The following is a 22,639-nucleotide window of genomic DNA, read 5'->3' on the forward strand; positions in this document are numbered from 1 at the left end:
ATACAGCTCAGTGGGCCTTACCGAGTAAAAAAAAAATCGTAACAGAGTGCCGGTGTGAGATAATATGTTAATCCCCGTAGAATTCTAACCGTAAAATCCGAATACTAAACATCATTTGAGCCCCCACGTGGTAATTTGACGTCCCTGCCTGGTGCGGGAGTTTAAGCAATGGGTACATTTCTTAAATCCCCCCCCCCCCACCAGCCGTTCTGTTCACCTATTGGTATCAATCGGCGCACCACAGTGAGTTGATTGGCAGGTCGTGTGTGGTGTGGTAGTGTGGTTTACACCCGCCTCTCTCCAAGACATCTGGCCACTGTGGAAAAGTTGGTCCAAGATAACGTCTAGAGCAGTGAGTGGTTCAAACCTGGGGTCCACGCATCCCCTGGGGGTGCGGAGATGCCCTTTCTGGGGGTGTGAGACACGGGCAGATTTTTTTTGAAGGTAAATAACCGAAACACAAATTTAGCATGGGCACATTAAGTACAACTTTCTTTGTGTCATCAAACCTTAGGTATGTGTAGTGACATAGAACTAGCTTTGTAGCAGCATAGTGCTGGCTGCTGGCGGGGAAGGGGATCTGCAGTTTACAGCAGCCCTGACGTCAGCAGGCCACGTGATACACCAGAGGGGATATCTGGGGGGAAGGTTACAGAAGGGGCACGTGGGGGAAGCCCGGGAACCCGCTAGTAGGTTCTAGAAAGGGGGCGTGGCCGGGGCGGAGCGAGGCCACGATGGGAGCATAAAAGGGGGCTCTGAGCGAGAGCTCGGGGCTGTCGTTTGGAGTGGAATCCCCGTCGTGCTGTTGAAGATCGGCGCCATCGTCACTGTCGTTTCGTCGCCATCGTCGCTGTCGTCTTCACTCGACATTGCACTGCTAGACGGTAGTTGGCTGTCTAGGTTCAGCACCGTCAGACGGCTAGCGTTGTGTGTAGGCTAGCGACGCACGTAGAGTTGTGTATAAACGAGCGACAGAAGAGTGTGTACCAGCGTAGGGCGTGTATTGTGCAAAGGGTGCTCGGTTAAATAATAAGTAATATAAAAAAACTTTTTCAAAAAAACGCTTTAATGAAATGTACCGTACTAGTAATGGCAGAACTCCACGACTCCAGGAAGTGGCCCCGAAGTTTTCCATAATGTAAGGGACCGTGGTAATTTACAGCCAACGTCAGATTACCGTGGACAATTAGAGCCAAGCCAAAACATAACATATAAAAAAATCATGTTTTAAAATATATATTTTTTATGATAGAATATAGTATTGTCATCAGTATGACATACGTATACCACGTTTGCAGTCGATACCACATTGGGAAGTGGGTTAAAATTGAGTTACAAGATTTAAGGATACAACAATAACGACAACAACAGACAGAGTGAGTTAATAAAAAGCGTGTAATAAAAGAAGTGCCTCCAAGTCTTAGCGTCTCCGAGTAAGTCACTACATATGTATTAACATTGTACATTTGTTTTTTACGATTGCGAATCAAAGGGGTGAAAGGCTGCGATAAAGGTTAAGAGTCACATCTCTAGAGAGACTCTCTCCAGGGCTCTCTCACGTGGAGGCTCTTCCACCAGCATTGGTGTGAGCCAGACATTGCAGGTCTGCACCTTTGTCACCAATGGTCAAACAACCCCCACGACTCACACTGCATGGGGTGGCCTTCATCCAGCGGTGGATTGACAGAGTGCTGTCATAACAAACGTGTAATTTGTTTAACTTTTTAATATATATAAAAAAAAAGTTATCTTGAAAAGTAATCATCCAGTACAAGCTCAGTACCGTAATGGTAATTTTGTTACACGCTTATAATGCAGTCGTCTTACCCAATTTCACTGCCTGCTGTTGGGAATGTGACTGCAGTGATTCATTACTTCCCAGCACTAAATGTTCGTAGCAGTAGGTCACTGCGCCCTGACCTCAAGCGTCGAATGGTATTTGGCAGGAAAATTTGCTGGTAAATCGGAGGGCAAACCAAACTAAAAACGGTCAGAACCGTCGGGGAAAAAAAAAACCAACGTTCAACTTTTTAACGCGCCGTCTGACTCGGGGGAGAGGACGACTCAGAGGCGAGAGGAGAAACCGCGAACAAACGGAAGCGGCAGCCCAATAATTGCTCAAACTGCACAGTCCTCTTTGTCTTCTTGGTTCTTTCGGTAAAGTCACGAAGGATGGAAATAATAAAATCATAAAAATAAAACATAATAAAATAATTCTCACGACGTTTCGGCCACAACGCAAGCAGCCGTCCTCAGGTGGAGAACAGGTCTGTCGAGAAGACAGAGTCTGAATGACACACTATTTAAGCTTAAATAGTCGCTCCAAGCCTGGGGCGTGTCATTCAGACGCTGTCTTCTCGACAGACCTGTTCTCCACCTGAGGACGGCTGCTTGCGTTGTGGCCGAAACGTCGTGAGAATTATTTTATTATGTTTTATTTTTATGATTTTATTATTTCCATCCTACGTGACTTTACCGAAAGAACCAAGAAGATGAATCCCTGCAGTCACGAAAGCTTTGAATCGAAATTTAGTCCTCTTTGTATGAATACACATGTGCACCGATGCCTACTTTATTGAGGGCGATGTTGGCACCTAAGATAAAAGATTGATTGCTTTGTTGAGATGTCTCCAGCCAATCAGTGAGTGGTTTACACGCACGAGGAAACCGGAGCACCCGGAGCAAATTCACGCGTGCGAGGGGGGAACGCCGTATCCCGTGGCGACGGAACAGCTGGAGACCACATTCGCTTTACCACTTTCATCTGGCGAGCCAGGGTAAGGACTCCTCCTCCTGTGCCCACGGGAAGGCAGTTGCACAACATTTGTGTGGCCCTCAAATCCTTTGCCTCCACAGTACTGGGTTATAGGCGCGCACCACTGCGTCCCAGCTCAAATAGTGCAACGCGGTGTTTTAAAACTACCGTGCGGAAAGACAGCGATGGAGTTAATATCTCCAGATGACCATTAGTGCTGCTGTTGTGGACAATATAACAAACCGAATAAGCAGACAAGACGTCTTTGTTACATATCAGTCTCTGCTTAAAACATTTATTTTTCAGTAGGTAATTTTATAATAGTTGAGATTAAACGTTCCCAGTTCAGTACTCCAATTGTATTGTAACAGTCGCCATCGCAAACGCAGAGAATGTGATGAACGTTGCCAGGCATTGCGCCGACAAGCATGCTAGGTGGCGGTAGGCAGATTTTTTTTTTTACTCAGGTGGCATATGCTAAAAAAAATGCTGCTGATTTCAACAAATGATTGACCCGTTCCCTGTTAATAATTGCCTTTTGTTAACTGCCCTACTTTGAAGGCAAATTAGCAGCAGGGGCAGCACTGTTTGCACAATGGCTCTGAGCACGCTTTTCAGGCATGATCAGTGTTCTGGTAAAAGTCCACACGTACCCAGCTGGTGTTTAGACAGTTGATGCAGCCAGCCAGCCAGCCAGCCCTTAAGTGGGCCTTAAGGGATATAGTTAATTATCTCTACACAAAACACATACATCCTATTGGAAATGCAGTCGCTTTGGCCAACTTTATTGCTCTCTGTAAGCACCGTTTCATTATTACACAAAAAAATGAATGGCAATTAAACCTCATGAATGAAGGTGGCACGGGCTTGACTTTTAAAATAAATAACACGAGAGGGCCCTTGCCTATAATACCTGGCAGTTTAACCGGCATTGATCCAAGCCAGTCTCACTCTACTGATTCAACACTGTACGTTGAAGTCGGTCCGGAGTTTGCTTGCTTTAAATCAATGCTGCTGAAATTATTCACTCCCAGAAGGTAGCCGGACTAGTCAATGGGTTGTGTAAGAAATTCTCATTCATTATCCTGGAGAGAGACGAAGGGAAGAGACGCGTTGTCCGCTGGGCCATTTTGTTATTGACACTCCCTACAACGAGGTGAATGATTATTTTGTGTTAAAACACGTTGATGTAAGTTTGGGTTGTTAAGTGTAAATATTAGTCCTTCAATGATTCGTTAAAGGGGTCGCCAAAGGCCTAATGCTTGCAAACATCTGGTGCTTTTTTTGTCCGTGTTTGTGTCGTCAAGTTACGGGCCACAGCCTTTTGGGTAAGTCCCTCGTGGCAACACAACTTTGCACTGCTGCAGGTTGAGTCATATTAATATACACGCATATATTTCGACACACACTTTCATACATCCTATCAACTGTCACCGGGAAGCGTTAAAAAAACTATAAATATCTGTATTGTTTTTAAAATATGGAATTCCACACCCATCCCTAATTAAATAGAGAAAGGCAGGTACGTATACACGTTTTTGTTGTTGTTGTCGTTGTGGCCGAAACGTCGTGAGAATTATTTTATTATGTTTTATTTTTATTATTTTATTATTTCCATTCTACGTGACTTTACCGAAAGAACCAAGAAGTTGTTGCAAATTTTAAATAATAAAAAGTTGCGTAAAGTTTTCGCGTCAGCACTCAGCCTCCACGCGGCAGAGATTCAACGCGGCCGCGGTGAATTTCCGCCCGGCGCGTGCCGAACGAGCCGGGCGGCCCCACCGCAGGGCTGGTAAATGAAACGACGACCTTTGACCTTTCTCAGGTTGCACGGGCAAAAACACCTCGGCTCGGATTGAGGTCACGCAATTACCCGCAAACTAAATTGTTACGACAGAATAAATACAAATCCGAGCAATGTCTCGCCTAGCCTTCCACCCACCCACCCACCCCCCTCCGGGGTTAACTAGGTTTTCCTCGCAAAAAAAAATGGAGATAATGAATCTCAATAGCTTCGCGGTTAAATTTAACACGGCGATTGACCCCGACACCCACACTGCACTCGGTCAGATTGCATAGTCAGCTGAAACCAATTGTTCTGAAATTAATGTTTGCTGTAGGTAAGGGCGCAGTCCACGGTGGCAGTTAGCTCAGCCCATCATGCCTCTGCGGTCGCTAAAATTAATGCCGCTTTGTGGAAAGTCAGCAGTGGTTGCCATAAGAGAGGGGTGCCAGTCCATTTGCTCATTTGATCTCGAGGTAGCCTCACTGAGTCCGAATACTTCTTTAATTCTTCGAAAGTTCTTGCTTGAGATATCGGACTAATTTTTGAGAACGTCCACACGTAAAACGGGGTTGACGGGGTGGGTGGGCGGAAGAGTTCAGGGATGAAAATGTCAGACAGCGACCTACTTTCTCCTTCTTCTTGGTTCTTTCGTTAAAGTCACGTAGAAGGGAAATAATAGAGTAATAAAAATAAAACATAATAAAAGAAATGTTTTTTATTTAGTATTTTGCTATGTAAACTTTTATTTATTTATTAAAAAATAATAAAAAAATTTGTTACTTTTTTTTAGCTTTTTAATGTTTTATTTTATTTATTTTATTATTTCCCTTCTACGTGACTTTACCGAACGAACCAAGAAGATGAATCCCTGCAGTCACGAAAGCTTTAAATCGAGACCTACTTTCTGTCCTGCCTTCCTGCTCGTGGGGGTAGTTGCCCTGCAGATGGGTGTGTCGTGCACGTGACACCGAGTGAATCTCCGGCCACAGTGCTTGGTTTCCACACAGACTGTCGTCTCTTAATCTACCAGACGATCAAATCACCCAGAAACGTGCCCCATCTCGGAAGCCAAGCTGGGTAGAACCTGGATAGTGCTTCGGTAGACAGCAGAGGGCAGTGCACGCAAATGCAATTGTTGTACCCGATTAAGCTCCCATGTCTATTCACGTCACCACCAATAGCGTAGTGACCATCAGTTTCGTGAAGTATGGTCAAACAACCCTCCGTGAACTGCACAGCATTACGTGGATCCTCAACTAGCAGTGGATTGGCAAAAGGATCATGGACGCACCTGCACAATATCTTAGTGACAGCAGCATTTTGTGGAGCATCGGCAATCCTGGCAACGCGTCAGCACTGCGAGTGTGAAAGTGCCGCTTTATGAAGAGACTCGGGCACAGGAAAATAGATGTACGTAGATTGATTTATTTATAACGAGGAGTGAACAGAATTCGCACGTACCTCTCATTTCGCGGTGTTAAACGACGACACGCACATCAGCTCCTTGGCGTGCAGAGCAACTCAAAGTCATGGAAGGGACGACTCGACTCTCAACACCAAACGTGATGCGTGCTCACGAAACGGCTCCTTCACGATAGGTCTGCGGTAGTCGCGGCGACGCACTGCTTGTGCGATGATTGCCACGGTTATTCTGCATTTATAATGCCTTTTCTTCACGTTGCGTCGCCACGTACATCCCAATTGTGCGCGAGATGCGTCCATTTATTAATAGGCATTTCATACATTTGATATTCGCGACAATGATGGCGCGAGGCTATATCACAAAGGCGCTCTGTTTCACTGACGTAGTTTGAAGTTGTTCCAGTGGGGGGCGATGTTAATGTACGGAACGCCAATTGAGTAATCTGCGCCGTAATTGTAAAAAAAAAAAATTGCCAAAATTTTACCGTGACGCCGGCATGCAACGGCTTACTTTTTTCGGATGACATCACGGGATATCTAACGCCCGCCATGAAACAAATGGTTGAATATTATTGAATGGTTCGTAGACCCCCGCAGTATTAACTGGGGCAGCCTGCTGGAATCGAACCGTGAACCTCTCTGCAACGAGCAGAGAGGTTCCTCCAAGAAACTTGGGAGGACAGGGCAAAGCTAATTCCGGTGAGCCTTCTGTAGGCCTCACCCACTACAATCACACGGAGGGGCTCTCGGCCCATGTATATACACCGTTGCATTACAACGGATATCTCGTACACGACAGCCAAGTACGGTGCACTATTTAATGATGCCCGAGGATGGGCTTCAAGCCTGGAGAAAAAGCATACTTTTGCAGTCACAGGAGACAAAGATGAAACCAGAATGGCCATTTGCTTTCAGGTCTGAAATCAGGACTGAAATCCAGGTCAGTGCTGGATCGGTTACATCATCAAATCCCATTGCCTTGTGAAGGTAAAAGGGATTCGGGTTCCAGTCATTTTTATGCTTCGTGTGTTCGGCACGCACACACTCGCTGCGTGCATTTCTTTTGTCAATTTCCAAACCAGCATTGTAGAAAACGCAGGAACCTTAGCTCCACTTGCGGCTGCCCACTCTGACCTGGATTCAGTTGGGTCACGCGGGTTCAAATCGCGGACAATCACAAGAACTTTGACGCACGTTGTCAATTTCCAGGTGCAATATTTACAAGTGTCGGGACCCACGCGGTGAATTAATCTATAAACGTAATCGCTTTCCCTCGATAAAAGTAAAGGCCTCATATACGGTCTCAAATACGCGGTTGCTTTGTGACCTTTAAACTTTGACCTCTATGGGGTTTAAAATCGCTCTCGAACGGTATACACAAATCCTTTATCTTACTCGCGCGTTTAATATTTGGACTTTTAAAAATCAAACTTCCCAAATGCAGCCTTCCTCCTGAAAACCCCCCCAAAGTTTTTACACCCAAGGAGGCTTTGCTGGGTAAATAATTGATGATTATCAATGGGTCTTATCAGTAAAAAAAAATCACCTCGGGTGATTGTGGTGAGTATGGTATGGCAAAAACCAATAAGGGGTAGTCAAGCAGTTTTAATATTAGGGCACACACACTCACACTTTTCAATGTATTTCAGCAGCATCATTGCACATGTTTGTATGGCACTATGCATAATACCTTAACTTTGGCTTAACAATAAGCCTAATAATAATACAACCTAATAATAGGTTTGTGTGACATCTTTAGTCCTGCTTTAAAAAAAAAAGTGACCTTTTACACATATATACAGCATATGAGATTATGAATAAAGACAAAGATCCCCCGTATAGCCTTATCATACTGCTGGGGCAAGTGCAGTTAGCAGCACCTATGAAGGCCGATACGATACATGAGGGGGTGGGTGGCCAGCACCACGCCCGGCCGCCTTTGTCTCCCCAGTTGCAGTGTTTACACATCACACTCGGTACTCATTTTAGGCTGCGTAGACCTAGGGGAGGCCCAAGCCTGGATCAGATATTCGTCACTGTTGTTGGCCATGAGTGGGAATTGAACTCGGGTCGCTAGGTTCGTAGCGCAGCGCGCTTACCACATTGATGAATAAAGTGTACACATTCACACACATGTTCCATACATGTGTGTGACATTGAATGAGTTACTCTAGCGCGTGCCGCTGGGAGATTGGTAGACAGTGGGATTGGGGGTAGCAGCCCATTCTAGTGGACCTGTGGGCACGGCACGGAGCCCTCTGGGAGATCCAGAGGGGTGCGGGGCCGAGGGCGGAGCCTGGCCACACTGGGCAGGATAAAAGGACGAGCTCCCACTCATAGTCGGGGCTGCTGCGATCTGGAGTGGAACTCGTCATGTCGTAGTCATCGTGATCTTCGCCCTCTTCAAGCTGTGGGTCGGGCAGCGTGTTGGCTGTCCCGACCCGGTGTGTAGCTATCCCCTAAGGCTGTGAAGGCCGGAATAAAAGAGAGAGAGTACCTCCTACTAGTGTCTGTGAATTAGTACACTACACGTGAGTTTGGAGCATGTGCGGACAGGATGAGGATGTAACTCAGCTGTTGGAGCATGATATTATCATCATCGTCCCTCCACGGTGCAGTTGCCACCTGTCCTGGTTTTTTCCCAAGAGGGTCCTCTTGCCGAGGTATCTGCTTGTCCTAGGAATTCTGTCCATCTTTCCGGGACGTTAAATCTCTCGTTTTTTTGTCGGTGGCGTAATCGTACACCACCTCAAGGCAGTGCATTCACGTGTGGCTCTGTCCTCTGTCAGCCCAGAGATATTCCTCTCACGTGTCCCGTCTTCAGTACCCGGAGGTGGCAACCCTATCGCAGGTTTTGGAAAAGGAGATCCACCTGGTTTGAAGCTGAATCGTTCGTTGGCAGGTCAACGGTGGCTACGCCTTTGAGACTCTGTCCCTTGCCATAGGAATGTGGAATTTCCACCACCAGCTGAAGACCAACAGTGGAGGTGTGTGCCGGCCAGTGCTTGTTTGAGCATGAAACTGCCTTCGGTTTTGTTGAGGGCACGTGCTGTACTATTGTACAGCATGTGTATCCTGTGCATTGTTATCACACGCACTGTTGCATAGTCCATTGAATGGGCGTGCAAAGGAATTGCCCCTGCCCCTAGCGATTCGACGAATTGTCGCGGTTCGGAGGCCACGATCTCGTTTCGAGTATGATTTTTTTTTATCGTCTTGATCAAGTTTCTCATATTTTTTTTTATCTTGGTATTTTTCCATCAGTCTACAGGTTACCACAGTGTATTCGTAGCGAATAATTACTGGTGTGGTTAGATCACGGTCAGGAATCTAACTTGGATTGTCAGAATCAGAGCAGGTTGTGCGCGTCATTACATCGCTGCTCGTTCATTTTTTACTGGCAGCGTCCACTCATACATACATATTGCTGATTGTGACTACATAAATGGTTGCTGCTTATTCAAATCATATTCAAACATCACTTGATCTTCTCTTTCGCGGCCAACAAGGGTGACCCCTAGGATTCACCCTGCTTAGTAGTGTATGCAATTATAACCGTGCTCTGCCCATAGAAACACAGAACACGTTCTCTCTGGGTGCACAATGCTACATTAATACATTTAGCTAACTTTTTACTGTATTGAGCCTTTCTTGCCAGTATAAAAAAACCCAATATGTTCTACCCTTTTTGGCAATAAAACAGCTGTGTTAATATGTTAAAACACCGACCATCATTTTTTTTTTATCAAGGAATCCTGTCTGCATTATCCACACGTGCTTCTGGTGAGCATGCAAAAATGGTGTTGTAACATCTTAACACAACCGTTTCATTGCCAGAAAGGGTAACCACTATTATTGTTATGACTTTTTACTGGTCCACAGCACCGATATGATTTACGTTTTAAATCGGCTCTTTTAGCTTTATCCCCTTCTACATCCCCTTTGTGCGCGTAGAGTCAGGCAGTGTCCTCTTTGGAACCTGCTCAGTCAAATTAGAAATAGGAAGAGGTCGCGGGAGGGAAAGACCCCGGAAGGTGACACCACCGACAGATGCGGAGTTGCTGCAATGATCCTCGGTCGCCCATCACTCGTGCAACTCCTTCACACTTCACAAACATAGGGAGTGGTTTTTCACGTGTCCACTCATCTAATAGACAGTGTTCATTCGCTTGAGGCCTCAGAAGCAGCATTAACTGAATTAATCTGACTCAATTTCGATTTAAAGCTTTCGTGACTGCAGGGATTCATCTTCTTGGTTCTTTCGGTAAAGTCACATAATCTGACTACTGAAAGGTTTTTTTTTGGCACCATAATTGACCAAAGCCCGGATTCGAACCCATGCCCTCAGCAGTGCTGGCTCGGTGCCTCTGACACGGCCATTTTGCGCCGCCATCAACTCACCTATGGAGAGACTGGCCCCTACCATAGGAATGTGGAATTCCCACCACTGGCTTAGGGCCACCGATGGAGATGAGTGCTGCTCATCGAGTCGCTTTGAGTCACCTCGGGGAAGGAGGGGGGGGGGGCGGAGGAGGAGGTGGGGGAAAGGGAGGGGGGGGGGCAGCGGTCAAGGCAGAGCAGACGGCTTCTCGTAGCCGTCCGAGGAGGGGCACGGCAGGAACGCGTCGCTGCTCGTCTCCGGCTCCTGCTCCTTCTGCCAGCGGCGCCGGCGCCGCCTCCTCGCGATGGGGTCGAGCAGCAGGATGAGCACGCACAGCGCCAGGCCGGCGCCCGCCATGTAGAACGACATGTCGTAGTTGCCCGTGATGTCGTGGAGCCAGCCTGCGGGGACGAGTGGGGGGGGGGGTGTACCGACAGCTCGGGGTCAAGGACGCCCCAAACGGTCCCGGCTCGGGGTGCGACGATGCGTCGCGTCGTGGAGCGATGGCCATTCTTACGGAGAGCTGGATGGCTCGTTGAATAGGGGCAGCAACGCTGGCGAGATGTTAACTACCTCGCCTGGTATGCAGGAGGTCGTGGGTTCGATCCCAACCCTGACGCCTGTTTATGTGGAGATTGCATGTTCTCCCCGCGGATTTTTCTCTCGGTCCTCCGGTTTTTGCACTCCACGTTTAGAGTATTTTGCTGCTATAAATTGCCACGTGATGAGCCATATCGTTGAGCTGTCATTTGTGGCCTCGTCGCTTCTGAAAAAGAGCTACATAGCTCGGTAGTCCTTACCTGGTAAAATAAAAAAATTGTTAAGTAATAACAATAGAAATATAGTTATGGACAAAAAATTGTGAAAAACTACTTTTTTTAGGTCAATAACTCGGGCCCATTTAAAAATGGCGGCCGCCCACGACATCCTACCCGACGAAGATGGGAAACCCCGCGCAAGCCACGCTCGACAGGACGTGGCTCACGACGATGACGACGCCGCTGGCTCCGCTCACCTGCCGCGGGGGGTCCCAGCAGGATGCCGACGCTCTGGAACATGAGGGTGACGCCGTAAGCGCTGGGCATGCGCGCCACCCCGACGCAGTCGGCCGCCACGGGCATGACGAGGGAGCGGCACGAGCCGACGAAGAGGCCGAAGCACACGGCGTAGACGAGCAGCGTCGGCAGCGTGCGGCACAGCGGGCCCGTGAAGAGCGTGAGCGCGCACAGCGCCACGCAGATGGTGTAGAAGTCGAAGCGGCTCACGAGCTTGAAGTCGGAGAGCCAGCCGGCGGCGACGCGCGACGCCGTCTCTACGCCGCCGATGACGGAGAGGAGCAGCGCGCCGCTCGCCTCGCCCACGCCCAGCTCGCGCGCCCGCGCCGCCAGGTGCACGTACGGGATGAGGTAGCCGAACGAGAAGAGCGTGTTGGAGACCAGGAAGAGCGTGAACTGCTCGTTCCGGAAGAGCGTCGGGTCCAGCAGCTTGTGGAGCCGCGAGCGAAACGTGCTGTGCTGGCGCCCGTACGGGGAATGCTCCTCCGGCGGCTGCCGCGCGGGCGGCGAACCGGCGCCGGGTTCTTCGGGCGGGAGGACGATGCGCGTGGTGGCGGCGACGGCGACGGTGGTGTCGTCGGCGCCGTCGGCCGACTTGCCGGTGCCGTCGGCGCGGCCGTGCGAGCGCTGCTCGGCGAGCGCGACGCGGATGTTGGCGAGGCGGCGCGGCGCGTCGGGGCTCGGGGCGACCACCTCGGACTTGAGGTACAGCGGGCGGATGACGGCGCCGCACGCGCACACGTTGAGCATGCCGCCGCCGATGAGCAGCAGGGAGCCGCGCCAACCGTACTGCTCGATGAGGAACTGCGGCGGAGGGCGGGAGGGGGCAAGACGGAATGTTACCGAGGAGAGCGCCGGACCGGTGCCGAGATCCACGGCAGCGATGCGCGGCCGTGTCGGTGTGTCGCGAGGCATTCCACCCGTCCTGGTTTTGCCAGGATCGTACTTTCTTTGAGGTCGCTGTCCTGGGAAATGTATGCCTGCCCGGGACATTAAAAGTCTTGGGCGGTTTTTTTTGTCAGTTGCATAATAATACACAACTCAAGACAACTCATTCACATGCAGGTCTTCTTCCTTAATCTGCTATTGTTAGATATTTTGAATGTCCAGATATGTTCTGGGTTTTTGTTGTACCTCCGAAGTGGCAACAGAGCCAGCTTTTATGATGACATGAGGACACCATATAAGTCAAGATACTTGGAATTTCACAAGGCAGTCGACAATGTTTTGCATTGAAATTTCGTGTTAACCCATTGTATGGTTCTGTGTTGTCCATCTTACCTGGCCATTCCCTGACATCTTGCTCTGCTGAGTAAAGGCATTCACAAATGACTGCTACTACAATTGGTAAAAAGATCCAATCAATAGTTACAATTAAGATTACAATGTCAGACAAAGCATGTCAACAGGGTGTAATCAATACGAACTCTGTATTATGCCTTGATCAGTGTTTCTTTGCATGCGAGAGGAAAATAAAGTCACCCACGTGTATTCAACTTTGCAACCTTGCAAAATAAAAGCATATTGTCGCACTTTCTAGACTACCATATATATTGGGTATCTTGCATTTTAGCAGACCCCAGCGCATGATGAAATCTGCGATCCACCCAACCTGGGATTTTAGGCATTTTCTGAGCAATTGAGATGCATTTTTTTAAAAAAACATCTCAGGGATGCTGAAATAACTCTGACCGAACAAATGACTGCACGAATGAAAGTTCAGGACACGCGGGTGGCCGCACACCTGGAAGAGCGGTGCGAGGATGAACGAGGCGCCGCTGCCACAGACCCCGATTCCGGCCGCAAACGCTCGCCTCTTGTCAAAGTAGCGCCCCACCTCGGCGTTGGTGAGCGTGTAGGCGATGCCGCTCCCAACGCCTGTTCGGGGGGGCAGTGCACGGCGGGGTCACCGAGGTCAGGAGGTCAGGTGACTCGGGGAGGGGAGGGGTGGGTTAACGTTACCACATTTTTGGAAGGGCTCAACTGGGAATCCGGCGACCCGGCTTCCATTCCGGTCTCATGGTCAACACCAGTGACGATTATCTGAACTGGTCCTGGGCCTCCCCTAGATCGACTCAGCCTCAAACGAGTACCTGGTGTGGTGTGTAAACATCGCCACTGGGGAGACAAAGGTGGTTGGGCGTGGTGCTGGCCACCCACCCCCACGTGTGCTGTGCCAGTGCTCGCTAACAGCACTTGCCCCAACAGTTTGTTGAAGGCTATACAGGGGATCTTTGTCTTGTTGTCAACTGGGACACATGGTGAGCTGGCATCCCCATCAGCCCTGCCCACTTTACAATAGCCACGTCCACCAATCAGGTAGCCCCTCATCATGAATCGAGCGTAAGGCCAAAGCTGCCTTAAGAAGGAAGGTCACTCAAGGCAGCGTCATTGACGAATATGTTGAATTTTGTGTTGACTTAGGCGGTGCCCTAAGGCCAGGGGTCTGCAAGCCAAAATTACAAGAAGGGCAATTTTTTGTTCGAATTGGGTAAAAAATAAAAAAAACCTCGAAATTTCAAGAGCCGCAATGCGATGTGAATAAAGTCACGGGGCAGTCCTGAAAGAGCCGCATGCAGCTCCGACCCTTGCCCTCGGCAAACCAGGTTTGTTCATTGCCGGACACCCGTGAAAAAGAGCACCGCAGCTTATCGGATTTCCCCAGGGATAAATAAAGATTTCTGAGCCAGCTGGTCAGGATTGGGGAAAAACGTGGCCCACTTTTCACCCAGGCAACTGGAGAGCTTTACTCGGTGCCTATGCCAGAGGACTACATAGACCCTGTGTGGTCGTATCCCAGTCTGCCACTTGCTCAACATCAAACCAAACGCAGCGCGTTGTTCTTCTCAGCCTCATCACGAAGAACCGCACATTGACATGTTTACGTGTAAGTCATGTGTTGATTCGCCTGTCGAAAATGCCTCAATCATTTAATTATTTGTGTCAAACTCATCCATCTTCGCTCACACGCGCGCATGCACGCTCACCCGTGACGAAGCCCACCGTGATGTAGAGGTGCGTGATGTTCTGCGCCAGCATGCCGAGCATGGTGCCCACGCCGCAGATGAGGCCGCCGACCATCACCACGCTGCGGCTGGAGAAGCGAGCGGAGAGGGCGACTGCGAGGGGACCTACGCGGGAGGGAGACGCCGAGGACACGCACGAGACGGGAAGTCAAACAGAGGCGGTGGAGTCCCAGTGCTGAACGGCAACTCCTTACCTGTCAACACCTCATCAGTGCTCAACCTTATTAGAGAACAATCCGGACCTTATTGGTCACACATCGCCGGCCTGATGCTGCCGGTAGCGAGCAGACTGATGTTAGCGCGCGGTGTTCGCCCACGGGACGCGGTGGATGACGAAGCAAGGGCTCAAATCGCCGAACCCACCGATGAAGAGGGAGACGCCGTACATGATGGAGTTGATCCAGGCCGTGCGGCTGCGGCTCTCGTCAAAGTAGTCGATGAACTCGACGAAGAAGACGCCGAAGCTCTTCTGCACGCCGTGCGTGAGCGACGTGGACATGAAGCAGCTGGCCACCACCACCCAGCCCCAGCCGCCATCCGGAGGGTTTTCGAGGCGTCTGGCGCCCATCGTCCGATGCTCGAGAGGCACGGTCCACGCGGTGGGGCGCCAGGCCGCTTGGGATGGACGCACGCGCGAGCCGAATCGCCGACGACTGCCACAGCAACGACGACATCAAAAACAACGTAGTGCATGAGCTAAGCCATTTTTTAAAATTTTAAGCAGGTAAGGTCCCACTGAGCTATTTAGCTATATTTGAGAGGTGAACTGGCCACAAATGATAGTTCAAAGAAGTGTCTCTATCCTAATAGGGGTTTTCCCCTTTTTTCTGGCAACAAAACTGACACCTTTTGCAAGGAATCATGTTTACATTAACCACAATACTTGCAGTCAAATGCAAACAAAAAACAATACTCTGATATATATTTTTTTGCATTTGACTGCAAGTATTGTGGTTAATGTAAGCATGATTCCTTGCAAAAGGTGTCAGTTTTGTTGCCAGAAAAAATGGGAAAAGCCCTATTAGTATATTTTGGTACTGGTAAAGGAGGTCCCATGATGAAGTGTCTCTATCATCACGAGGACATTTATAGCGGCCAAATACTGTAAACGCACGTTGATTTTAAATGTGGAGGAAAAACCGGTGGATCCGGGAGGAAAATCCCCACGACTACAGGGAGAACATGCAAACTCCAAATATACTGGTCGGGATTGAACCCACAACCTCCTGTATGCCAGGCGAGGTACAGTAGTTAACATCTCATTTGTTCCTGCACTTTATTATTTCCACTTATTCCTTGGTTCAAGATCAATATGTCATCATGGCCATAGTCATTGATGCGAGGACATCTCGCCAACGCTTTCTACCCTCCGCCAAATTCTCCAGCTGTTGCGCAGAAGACACGCGACCTCCAATATCTGCCCCAGCAGTATCCCACCATCTGCTATTAGGTCTAGTTGCAACACACTCTTGGAGGCTACTCGACTGCCTGTATCAGTAGCCTGCCCTTCCCCATGCTCACTTATAAGTGCTACTCTCTAGTATATATGGGTTTTCTCTGGCTTTCTTCCACACAAAGCCAAACACTCGAGAATTAAACTAGCCAAGTATCTGCTGAAAGGTCATTCCTGAGATTCACCGAGATATTCTCGAGTATATAATTGGCATTGTTATGAATAGAAAGTCAAGTTGTCTCCGTACTTCAGGCAGTACAATATATCCGATATTACAATAATCATGACAAGTGTTGCCATATTAAAACCACTGTTGATGTCCCAAGATGTGGTGCTTATTTGTATCTCTCCCAGAGGTATGATGGCCGAAGCTGACCTGCGACCTTAATTTGAGCTCCATATTACAACTCTGGGATTACGTGACCAGCGTTTCAATGCAGCTGCATCTCAAGAGATGGCTTCGGTAGCACGCTGCCACCTTCCCAGTTTCCGTGGGAGGGTTTGAATCACCTCGAAGGCAATCTTGATTTGAAGTTTTCGTGACTGCAGGGATCCATAATCTTTGGTTCTTTCGGTAAAGTCACGTAGCTAGAAAATAAAATATGGCAAATAACGCAGTCTGTTGACCAGGCTTAGCCGGCGGTCTGAGGACACTGCGATGAGGCTGCTTTCTGGCTCGGCGCAAACGCCACACACCAAATAAGGAATCGCTTTGCACTCGAGCTGCAGGCTCCGTGTGCTGTCACGTCAGGCGCTAAGCATCGAGGGCAGTAACTCGTGGCAATGGGCCGCACACCAGCTCAAGATGTTCCGCTGCAAGGCATCAAACTTGAGCACGGACACGTGGTGTTGGCGCGTATTCCAACGCTCTGCTGACACGGTGGATCGTGCTGAACTCATGTTCTCGAGACAGCTTTCATTTTTTGAAACTATTACTACAATTTTTTTTAATCATTTTACCAGGAAAAGCCCACTGAGCTACGTGGATCCTTTTCAGAAGTGACCCTGCCCACAATTGTAGCTCAACGAAGCGGCTTATCACGTGTGGAAATGTTTTGCAGCCAAATACTCCAAACGCCTGCTTCTAAATGTGGAGGAAAAAACCGGAGGACCCGGAGACAAATCCACACGACCACGGTGAGAACATGCAAACTAAATCTGCAGGCGTCAGGGTTGGTATCGAACCAACGACCGGCATTACCAAGCGAGATAGTTTACATCTCACCACCATGGCGCCCTTGCAGAGCGACGAGGTGGCGGGTAGTGTAGTACTCGGTTCATCCATCAACGGAGCCAATTTGTTCAAACAAATATGTTGGATTGCTGAGCCTGGATGGTAATTTTGCATTGATTTCGGTCATCGTTCCCTTTGAACCACATTTTTATGCTTAACCTACTGCACACCACATTCTACTATCTCACGCGAAAATGTGTAGTGTGGACTTCCTTAGCAGCGGTGCTCATTCAATCCACCCAGTAAGAATTCTGGACCGAGTCAACGCTTGACCGTGCGTGAATCCAATGACTTGATCGCGATGCGTGCTCTCCGATTGGAGTGCCAGCCTAACGGACGCGGTTAAAGGTTAATTTGGCTTTAATAGGTCACGACGACTTGCTCGGAATGTACATGTCTGGAGGTTACGCGGACGTGTCCCCAATGTGCAACACGTTGATAAAAACTAAAAGTTATATTATAGATTAACAAGCATGGGCAGGGTGACTGGGTTTATCCAAGTACAAAACACTCATAGATGACTTAGATGCCAGGACGGTGGTGCAGCACACGGGTTAATACATTCACTCAGACAATGGGTAACTGCTTACTCGGTCGTACAGTGGGGGGGGCTTCCGAGCTGAAGAAATACGTTGAATTCTCAGCCGGGAGTTGACTCAGCTCATCGACACCGCTGCTAACGGGAGCGCTCGGATCGGATGAGGTCGCAGGGAACCCACAAAGTGAGCGTTGCGTTAAAGAGAGACCGGGTTCCACCGTAGGAATGTGACGTTTCAACACTCGCTTACAATCAACAGCGGGGATAAACGCTGTCCAATACGAAAGAGAGAGTGAGAGAGATCATGGAGATGATTTGAATCCCTACTGAGTGACTGCCGGTCCGTACACACTTGCGGACTTGTTGTCAATCGTCCAAATGAACCTTATTACGAAAAGCTAAGGGTCGATATGTACCAGCGGTTGTGTACGGAAGGTCTGACAATAATGTCGTTTAACACCATCGTCATTGAATAATAATAACCCATGACTCTGTGCCATGCCCCATGTGGCACTGCAGTTAAAGTGTTTGACTCAGTTGTGGAAGATTGTGAATTTAAATTCCATTGGGGTGGGAATGCATTCGTCTAGGACACCAATGTGGTTGATTATTTAGTTTCTCTCATGGGGAGGCGACAGTGGTCATCTAGTAGAGAGAGCCTCTGTCCTGTTTATACACGAGGTTTCGTTGAAGCCGAATTTCTATACGAGGGTGAAAGTTCACCGATTGTACCACACCCTGCTAGGTGGCGCCTTCAAGTGCTGCACATCAACAGCTGTTTTCTCTCTTGGAGATGAGTCGGCCGTACAAGTGAGATGTAAAAAGGAGCCTGGATCGCATCTGTGGAGTTTGACTTCTATATTTGGGGGGGGGGGGAGGGGGCAGACGTTCGCTTTGTCCCTCACATTAGGAATCGCGGGTGCATATAATTCATTTACTTTTTTATCCTAATTGTAAACTACTGAAAATAAATTAATAAAGGTGTGCAGTTTTGGGGGGGGGGGGTGGACATTGCCCTCCCGCCCCCCCTGTGGCCCCCACCCCCCAAACTCTGCCCATGCTGGATCAATATTGGAAAAGTGTCCCAGACAGCACGAGATTTTTTCCGTTTATTTAATTTTCTTCACATTTGTTATGTTTATGCCATTTTTTTTTATTGTGCGTTTGTCATAATATTGAATCGTTTGTTGTTAGAGTGATAAGTCAAGCAATACATCGAAGTCTGTGTTACCCGGTTGCCTGGGTGAAGAGCAAGCTAAATGTCCTTGCCAAATCTGGGCCAGCTGACTCAAAAACTCAACAGAGACTGTTCCCCACCATGAGAATGTGGAATTTCCAACCATCGCCTCGGTGAATTCAAGGGAGACGAGTGTGGTCTGTCCGTTTAGTCCTACGAGCAGCAGGCCGCCGGGTAACATTCCCTTGACGATTGCTTGTTTGTTTTCATCGCATTCTCCGCGCAAACAAAAAAAAACGTCGTGAAGTCTCCATTGCAGACAATGGTCTCTGCCACGCGTTTTGAGAAACATCTTACGATGACGAGCAAGCCACCGAGAAGACAATATGATCTCCTTATCATTAGACCCCCTTTGCCAGTACCAAAATATAATGATAGGATTTTCCCCTTTTTTCTGGCAACAAAACTGAAATCTTTTTACAAGGAATCTTGCGTGCATCAACCACAATACTTGTGGTCAAAATGCAAACAAAAAACACTCTGATAATCTATGCATTGTCCTTGAAACTGATTGGTCCACACCAGAGACGGCTTTCTTTTGAGCCTCGTCTCAGTTGGTGCTAGACCAGAGGACGTCAAAAGGCGGACACAGCTGCATATATTATCAGTGTGTTATTTGTTTGCATTTTGACCACAAGTATTGTCTTTAATGCACGCATGATTCCTTGTTAAAAGGTTTCAGTTTTGTTGCCCGAAAAAAGGGGAAAAACCCCTATTGTTATGATTGCCTCACTTTGACTTGACTACAGCAAGATGCGCGAACTCGGAAGAAGACCATCTGGGCAAGGTTAACAAAGCGTTTCTCGAAGAATGCACGTGAATGTTCTGACTTGACTTCACCAACTTGAAATTACAACCCAGACAATATTTGACTTTTGCAATTAAAAGTGTACGTGACTTTGGAAAATAATAATAATTTAGTTTGGCCAGGAAAGCCTCGCCAAGTCTTAAGAATGTTAGGCCAATTTCATTAATGAGTGTTAGGCTTGTTCAGAGAGCCAGATTGTAACAATATTTACACCACACTCGTTGTTTTTTTCGGTAAAGTCACGTAGGTAAAAAATAAAACAAATTAAAATGAAAAAAATACATTTATTGATACGAAAACAAATACAAATACATTTATTTATATGAAAACAAATAAATTTAATTTTTTCATTTTCATTTGTTTTATTTTTTACCTACGTGACTTTACCAAAAGAACCAAAGAGTATGGATCCTGGGAGTCACAAAAACTTCAAATCTAGAACATTTGCACTGGCTCTGATCTGTTAGCTTCTATCATATGGTCGACAAAGAACAACTATCCGAGAGTCAAGGGGCCTTTTTCATATTACGTAAGTTTATTTCCCCCCCCCCCCGCAACTCCGATTGGCTACGTAGGGTGCGAAAGAAGTTCAACATACATGAAACATACATGTGCTACGAAGAGGGGCCATTGCCCAAAATGTCACCTATTATGCATTTTGTAATTTAAGGCCAGTTTTGTTGACGAATGTGTTAAGTCTTTTTTTGGTGGTTGTGTTTGTGCACCACTCGGCAATGTGACCGCAGCATCACCAAGTATTTTTTTTAAATAAGAGATTCAATTCATAACCCCCCCGACCCCAGTTACATATTTTCTGCTATCGCTGCCATAAATTACAAATTCTGGGAAATGTTCACTTCTCGTACCGGCATCTCGTACCGGCTGGTGCACGTGCTGCAAGGAAGCGACTTGTTCTCTACACCAGAGCCAAATCACAATAGAGTTCCGGTAACCAGTTTTTTTGTTGTTGCCAAAAAACATTCGGTAATTCTTGCTTTTCCACCAACATGTTAAAGAATCCCAGCATTTTTTATGATCAAATGTAATGTTTTTAAAGAGAATGGCTAAAATTAAGCACCTCTTTTTTTTTAACAGGTCAACAGGAGAGACTGATCCTCTCCATATGAATTTGGAATTTTACAAAACCAGCTCTTGGCTGCGAATAAAACTAAGCTTCACCTATCACTCGTTGGAGAAAAGGACACTCTAAAACTTTGAACTATACCAAAACGATTCACGACTACAAAAACTCAGCTCACCATCGTGTTCAGCTCACAATCTGATGGCGACGTTGCCATTCACGAATACAAAAACTCAGCTCACCGTCGTTCAACTCACATCTGGCGGCGCTGTAGGACCCCAACGGTGGCGATGATCCCCGTTTCCGCGGCGCTCGCGATTCCGTGGAGCGCGCCCCGTCCCCGTGCTGTCGAAGGCGAAGCCGGCCGGGTTTTAAAGTGCGTCCCTGGGACGAAGATAACAACAACAACACACACACACACACAAAAACCGCTGAGGCTTGCACGTTGGGCCGCACCCTCCTCCCTCACCTCGCTCCGGGGGATGGAGCAAAGGTACCGTCCCATGGATGTGAGCGCATACCGACCGCCGAAATGCGCCCTCCTCCCTTCCCCGACGGCGCTGCCCCTGAATGATTTTCTTGTGCTCTCTCTTTGCCTCGGGGAAAATCCTACCCGTTCCAAGACGGACTTTTTTTTCAAAAGACGTTCGAGACATTCAAGCGACTTCCTTGAGCGCTTCTGCGATGTGCGGGAGGAAACTGGAGTGGCCATCGAAAAATAAACATACTCTGTGCATATGCAGTGCTGGGGTGTTACGTGTTCCACATGTAGACATTCCAGTAATCTACCGCAGCCGGTAACTGCTGATAAGGCATTATCACTGTTACGGTGTTTAATTTTTGCAAATTAAGTTTATGGAATTGGTTAAATTCAAAAATAAAACAAATGCATATTTTTCCACGTCACACTTAAAATGTGAAAATGACCCACGCGTGTCAGTAGCGTGGTTGAAAAGCCAGGAAAGGGGGAGGCAATGCGTGCAGGTCATGATACGCAGCCTACTTTAATAGCGCTCCTTGTGAGGTCAAATGAATCTCATATTCTTCTTGGTTCTTTCGGTAAAGTCATGTAGAAGGGAAATAATACAATAATAAAAATGAAACATAATAAAATAATTCTCACGACGTTTCGGCCACAACGCAAACAGTCGTGAAGAACAGGTCTGTCGGAAAGACAGCGTCTGAATGGACAGACCTGTTCTTCACCTGAGGACGGCCAAGAAGATGAATCCCTGCAGTCACGAAAGCTTTAAATCGAAATTGAATCTCATATTAACGTGAAAAAAGTGTGTTATGATATAAATGATTAAATAATCTTATATCTTTCCAAATTATAAAACATGGGGTTAAAGCCACCTTTTCGGTACAGCCTTATGCAAGTGCAGCATGTGTGGAGGGTCCATGCCATCTCTGCGTGGGTCCACTAACCCCGTCTGCCAGTCTCCGGATTACTCACTGCCGCATCTCCAAACGACACCGTACAATTAAAGTCACATCCAAGCCCCAGACGAGCGCGCGCGCGTGCGTGTGCGCGTGTGTGTGTGTGTGCGTGTGCGCGCGTGCGTGCGCGTGCATGTGTGCGCGTGCGTGTCGTGGGGAGCGGTAGTGTAGCGGTTAGCGCGCTGCGCTATGAACCCGGCGACCCGGGTTCGATTCCTGCTCACGGCTAACACCCAGTGACGATTATCTGAAACGGTCCTGGGCCTCCCCTAGGTCGACTCAGCCTCAAATGAGTACCTGGTGCGAAGTGGAAACATCACCACTGGGGAGACAAAGGCGGTCGGGCGTGGTGCTGGCCACCCCACCCCTCGTAGACCGTTCCGGCCTTCATAGGTGCTCGCTAACAGCACTTGTCCTTACAGT

At 48.1% G+C, this 22,639-nt stretch overlaps 1 protein-coding gene across 2 annotated transcripts; it reads right to left on the reverse strand.

The window, feature by feature from the left end:
* Window positions 1-5,946: 5,946 nt before the first annotated feature.
* LOC144733313 (monocarboxylate transporter 13-like) lies at window positions 5,947-21,630 on the reverse strand. Of its 2 annotated transcripts, none has more exons than XM_078615150.1 (6): window positions 21,019-21,630; window positions 14,789-15,078; window positions 14,387-14,530; window positions 13,144-13,277; window positions 11,360-12,203; window positions 5,947-10,745 (listed from the first exon to the last, which is right to left on the reverse strand). In XM_078615150.1, the coding sequence occupies exons 2-6, from the start codon at window positions 14,991-14,993 to the stop codon at window positions 10,531-10,533; spliced, it is 1,542 nt and encodes a 513-aa protein (XP_078471276.1). In that variant the 5' UTR covers window positions 14,994-15,078; window positions 21,019-21,630; the 3' UTR covers window positions 5,947-10,530. The 2 variants fall into 2 exon arrangements, with proteins under 2 accessions (XP_078471276.1, XP_078471274.1); XM_078615148.1 differs by having other exon boundaries at window positions 21,034-21,629.
* Window positions 21,631-22,639: the final 1,009 nt, after the last annotated feature.

Source organism: Lampetra planeri, chromosome 46 (genome assembly GCF_965212315.1).
Source record: "Lampetra planeri chromosome 46, kcLamPlan1.2.h2, whole genome shotgun sequence".
NCBI classification, from domain to species: Eukaryota; Metazoa; Chordata; class Hyperoartia; order Petromyzontiformes; family Petromyzontidae; genus Lampetra; species Lampetra planeri.

What these genes read in the sequence shown, in the direction of transcription:
- LOC144733313 (XM_078615148.1), bottom strand. Translation starts at nt 21,488, where the DNA reads ATGGCCACTCCAGTTTCCTCCCGCACATCGCAGAAGCGCTCAAGGAAG. An exon ending in GTCCTACAGCGCCGCCAGAT is followed by an intron (nt 15,079 to 21,033) that starts GTGAGTTGAACG and finishes TTGCTGTGGCAG; the next exon opens with TCGTCGGCGATTCGGCTCGC. An exon ending in CACGGTGGGCTTCGTCACGG is followed by an intron (nt 13,278 to 14,386) that starts GTGAGCGTGCAT and finishes CCCCCCGAACAG; the next exon opens with GCGTTGGGAGCGGCATCGCC.